This window comes from Triticum dicoccoides, chromosome 6B (genome assembly GCF_002162155.2).
Source record: "Triticum dicoccoides isolate Atlit2015 ecotype Zavitan chromosome 6B, WEW_v2.0, whole genome shotgun sequence".
Classification (NCBI taxonomy): Eukaryota; Viridiplantae; Streptophyta; class Magnoliopsida; order Poales; family Poaceae; genus Triticum; species Triticum dicoccoides.
The window spans coordinates 208,791,239-208,796,873 of record NC_041391.1 but is presented as its reverse complement, the minus strand read 5'-3'; the positions used below and the strand labels follow the sequence as shown (position 1 = coordinate 208,796,873).

At 46.5% G+C, this 5,635-nt stretch overlaps 1 protein-coding gene and 1 long non-coding RNA gene across 2 annotated transcripts; both read right to left on the bottom strand.

The window, feature by feature from the left end:
* Window positions 1-650: 650 nt before the first annotated feature.
* On the bottom strand, window positions 651-1,368 carry LOC119326432. The gene is made up of 2 exons (XR_005157984.1): window positions 1,322-1,368; window positions 651-1,216 (listed from the first exon to the last, which is right to left on the bottom strand). It is a non-coding gene; the product is annotated as an uncharacterized LOC119326432 (long non-coding RNA).
* Window positions 1,369-2,806: 1,438 nt separating this feature from the next.
* LOC119319997 lies at window positions 2,807-3,626 on the bottom strand. Its single transcript, XM_037594148.1, has one exon. The coding sequence runs from the start codon at window positions 3,554-3,556 to the stop codon at window positions 2,909-2,911; it is 648 nt and encodes a 215-aa protein (XP_037450045.1). The 5' UTR covers window positions 3,557-3,626; the 3' UTR covers window positions 2,807-2,908.
* Between the last annotated feature and the right edge of the window lie 2,009 nt (window positions 3,627-5,635).

The following is a 5,635-nucleotide window of genomic DNA, read 5'->3' as shown; positions in this document are numbered from 1 at the left end:
TTCAAGTAGTTGATGATATATAGAGATCAGCAGCGTGCCAAATTTAACTTGGGACTCATGAATTGAAATTCAACAACAAAATATTATATGTAGGAAAATAATTGAACCAAACCTTCATATATACGATTGTTTTGTGAAATGCAACAAGAATACACTCGTGACTCATAGCTAAATGCCCGTGCATTGCCACGGAGTTCTAAAAATATATGGAGGTTGCCATGGAGTTATAAATATATGTAGGATTCATAGGTCGGTGTTGACTTGGGCGATAGGATGAGTTAATCGAAAGGAGGTCGGTTATAGGATGGGGTCAAAGAAAACCTAGGTAAAGATGATGCCAAATGCAGTCTGCAACCCATGTCAAGCCATGCGCTAGAACTGGATAGCTATCTTCATGGACACAAATATACCATTGTTTGGTTCTATTCTCTTTTAGTTTGTAGAGTAAGAATTTGAATAATTTGAGTATCATTCTATCTCTCAATTGTTGAGAAATTGTGATCAAACCATGCAATGAAGGAACCAAATCAAAAGAAGTTTTCACTTGTGCTTTCTAGCCATTTAAAATAAGCATGTGGCATCAAATTATTTAATGGCGTGTCAGCCAATTTCATGATTTTCTAGAAGAGAGAGGCTCGCACTTCACAATATTCATAATTTCAAGGTATGAAAACCTTGCACACACACCTAAATTCAATAAAATATACGACAAATATATAAACAATTATACAATACACACTTGTGACACTATAAACAAATAACTTCAGTTCATGACAGCCTGATCATCCCAGGCCCAGCTTCCAGGGTTTCCACCCCTCCCACCATGTACGGCTCCCCCTCCCACCTCCGTTTTTTGTCTCCCCTCCCCTTTCGCAAAAGAAAACGGTTTTACCCATGCATGTTCACCGCTGGAAATAAGCCCCAACTCATGCATGCACATGCTTTAAAAAAAAGCCGGCCGACCCGAAAAGGAAATCTTGCCCACACACTCCGGAGGTGAGCTCGTCCAATCTTGCCACCACTCCATCTCCCCCGATTGTCGTTCTCCACCTTCCCAGCCCTCGCCACTTCACCTCCCCCATCCATGCACCGCTTTTGTAGGCAGCCCCTGTCATCGCCGCCTTCATCGATGGCCCCCTCGCCACCACCACAGCGTGATGCCTTGCCATCATCTCCATGCCCCCATCAGTTGCGTCCACTAATCAAATAGTGGGACCTACAAACAGATTATACACTAAAAACTTAGTACGCAAGATTAGTGCAAACCCAAACCAGATTCAGCGAACTAAACCAAATATAACTCCCAGGCAAAGAAGGGTACCTCCCCATCAGTTCCATAGAGTCACACGATCGACAACATATACAGATCTCCGATCAGATGAGTAGACAATGTTGCGAACCTCCCCAGACCATTCTGCAAAGGGTTACAAAATGGTAGATAGAAAATAGGGATGCATTTTATGTCCTCGTAGAAAGGACATATAGATATAATATATATGTCCAGAAATTTACCTGGAGCATGTACATTTAGAATTTTGTTAGCAACTCACCTGTAGAAGGCATAAAAATTGAGGTCACCAGACACAAAATTAAAAAATACATACACATCATGTATGTTCACGATCATGTGAAGTGAAACAATTTTGAACAATAAACCGAAAAATGACGTGTTAAATTAGTCTACGTTCCCAGGAGGCCAAACAGAAATCAAAAGATGTGATGTTCAGTTTATTTATCTGATAGGAAATGCTCTCTAGTTATATTATTACAGTTATCAGTCTACAAACTGAAAGGCATTGTGCTATTCATGACAGTTCTCTTGAACTTCTGATGCAAGAATGCAAATTCGAATGACAAGAATAGACGGTGCCCCTTAATATAGACCCAAAATTAATTTAGTAAACCCATTGATCACAAGATATTCCGACAGAAACACGATAGACTTCCCGACCTAGCCCTAGAACGGAACCCGTAACGTCCCCCGCCGCTCGGTCCCCAGCCCGCACTGTCGTGGGCGCCTCCCACACCGGCGGCATCCCTTCGGGGTCCCCAAGATGACGAGCGATCCGGCGCGGCGGAAAGGGCTGGCACTGAGGAGCAGCGACTCGGTCGGGAGCCTGGCCAGCGCCAGCGGCTCCCTCCATCATCGCCGCCCTCGGCCACATCCAACACGGTCGTCGGCCACGATGAGGCGGACGAGCCCGGCAGCAGGGTGTTGTCCCTCCCATCGCTTTCATGTTCGACTACTCTTCCTTGGATCGCCTACCACCACAGATGCAGGGATCCTCTTGACTCACACGCCGACCATGCCTCAACCAGCGAGCATCGGCGCATCGCCGGCGCGCTCCTCTGTGCTCTCCCTCCTCTCTTCCATGGTTGGCACAAGGGAGGGATGAGACGGGCAGGAGAGAGCCTCTTTATCTAGATCAGGCAGGGGTTAGGTTTGGAAAGAGTAAATCAGCTGGAGCGATTGAGGGAAGGAGATCGGAATGGAGCAGGGCGCGATTGAAGGGTATGGCAAGAAGAACTTTTTTGGAAAGCTTTGATTCTGGTGATAATTACCATATTCAAAATTTTCATAGTTATAGCCTTACCATACATGGATTGATTTATTACTATAATTATCATATTTAAGATTTCTAAGTTTATAGCCTTACCATACGTGGATTAATTGTGATTGATTACCATAAATACGTTGGGTATTGTCGGCCAGACGAGAAAGAGAAAAACCGGTGGGAGGGGGGTGATGGGAGGTGGGACGAAGAAAAACCGGTTGAAAATAAACCGGTTGAAAGTGGGGGGACTATTCAACCAATTCGTTCATTAAGAATAGAGATAGAGAACTCCCATAACTCCCAAACCATTGATCACGCTCTCCATAAAACGAACAAACAGCCAAGCTGGCCGATCAGAGCTTAGCGTGGTCGTGGCACTCCTGGCTTCGGATGTCCATGCTCGGGAATCCGACGACGACGTGGCAGTCGGAGTAGGCCACCACGCTGAGCTTGAACACGCCGAAGATGGCCACCCTCCCCTGGATCCTCGCGTTCGCGTCCAGCGGCAGCGTCCCGGCCTCGATGTCCTTGATCAGCTGCGCCATGTCCTTGGTGAAGCTGGCGGTGAGCACCGTCATGTCCAGCTGCACGGTCTCGTCCCCCCTGCCAGGGATGCGGCCGGGGTCGACCTGGGCGTCCCCGACGTGGGTGCCCCGGTACCAGAGCTCGGCGGTGCCGGAGGCGTAGGAGAAGGTGACCCTGTTGGGGTTGTGCACGGCCGCGGTGAGCTGCACGGTGAAGTTGGGCTGGGCGAGGCTGGGGACGGGGCCGACGAAGCGGGCGGAGAGCACGCGCGTGCTGGGGTCGCGCACGCGGAACACGGTGAGGAAGAGGACCAGGAGGGTCACGCCCAGCAGCAGGAGCACGCCGAGGGTGACCAGGGCGCAGATGCAACGGCAGCGGCGGCGGCGTCTGCGCAGGCGGAGGTCGTCGTCGTCCAGGGGCTTGGCGTTGGGGGAGGGCGCGGTGTGGATCGGGAGGCTGCACGCCTGGGAGGCCATTGCCCAACGTTGGAGCCCTGCAAGAGATGATGAAATCGAAGGGGCTAATGATCTAGTTGGCGGTGCAAAGTGAGCGAGGGCGGGACAAACTATAACATGCAGATGCTGATATAATAAAATAAATGATTGGACTTGTTTGACGGTGGATGGTGCCGCACGGACATGAAGCCAGTGACATCCCCGTTGGACCAGCTAGCAGTGAGGCGCCGTCGCCGTGTATCTCTCGGCTGCTTTACATTGTTCACTTGGTTATTGTCATTCATAAACTAGGCAACAACCAGTGGCGTAGCCAGGGGGTGACCAGGATGGTCCATGGACCATCCTGGAATTTCTCCATAGCTTATATATATTGTAGTGAAAAAATATTTCTTTAAAAATAAACAAATTTGTGTAAATATTTTTATTGATGGACCACCTGGTTTATTGGGCTGGCTACGTCACTGGCAACAACCAGTAATAAATATCTATATCTATCTATATCTGTATCTGTATCTGTATTTGTATCTCTATCTGTATCTGTATCTGTATTTGTATCTCTATCTGTATCTGTATCTATATATATGCGTTTCCTTGACTTTCTTAATCAGTTCATCCATATTATATTTTTGATTTTCCAAGATTTTCTACTATTCGAAATGGTGCTACTTTTTGGGCAAAAATAGTTGTTGGAAAAAATAGTTTTCTGGGGGTTCCCGGGCTTGCTTGGACCAGGCTTTCTACAATAATTAAAAGAACAGTACATTTGTGGGGGATCTAACTAACAGTCGGAGCACCATCGTGCGAGGGACGCAGCAGCCGAGCTAGCTATTGCGCTGAATAGGGATGAAAATGGAGCGGAATCTTTCCGCTTTTTCGGAGGAAAAAAAAGGAAAATGGAAGTGGAAACAAAATTTTCCATCCGGAAACAAAAATGAAAACGAAATGACTTTTTCCCGATGGAACAAGCGGAGCTTTCGGTTTTGAATATGAGCACGTGGATATTTTGTAGCCCAAAAAACACACTATTAGGCCTTACATACAATGAGCAGAATGGCCCAGATGGCCAAACTTCTACAATACTACTATTACATAGAGCATGAGCACTTGTCTCTAGAAAAAAGAGCATGAACACATTAGCAGAATCCCTAATTGAGCATGCCGCCATGGCTGACATATCCTTAGCCATGATATATCCGGAAACTCAATTTGGCTCCCGGGAGCACGTGCTCCCGGGCCCAAAAATAAATTTTGAAATGTCAAAAAAATCAAGACAAAATTTTCATGTTTTCTAAGTCACATCCATGCTACCTGCAAATTTTAAGGCAAACAGATTAAGCATTTTGGCCTGTGCAAAAATCAAAAAAGTTGAGCACCAAATATTACCCCCAAGTAAGTTTTTTCCTGACAAAACATTGCTGCTCCGTTTCGCATGAAAATTGTTAAGCATGCTTGCGGCACTAACATGACCATCCACAAAAAAATTCAGATTTTTTTGAAAACATTTACTATTTTTTTCGCGTTAGTGTTCACCTGGGAGCATGTGCTCCTAGGAGCCAAACGCCCCTCCTATATCATAATATTTAGTAATCATCTTATCAGTTAAACTTCTTTGTTGGTTTCCTTGTTTTTCTGTCTATGGTTTAAGGGGCCTTTAGTTTGATGAACACCCCGCTTCCGTCTTCGTGTCCGTGTTATATTCGCTTCACTTTTGTTTTCGATAGTATTTGATTTCATATTTGTTTTCAGGGTTTCTGCATTCGTTTCTGTTTTCATGGAAAAAAATATGAAACAAATGTGGCAGTACGGTGGATGATGCCGCACGGTCACGGATCAACCCGGCAATCCGACCCATGGGCGACCGCGCCCATGGGCACCCGACCCGAATGGGTAGGGTATGGGTCGTCATCCTCACCCATAGGTAAGCCCGATGGGTAACCCGATTAGTCGTGGGTAGGATACGGGCATAAGGTCTTGCCCGTGGGTCACCCAATGGGTCGCCCGATTATATGACATGTGGGCCCTTCGGTGCACAAAATACACTAACCCCTATCATCCAATATCCATCTATGCTGAAAAAACACTAATAAGAAGCACCACACC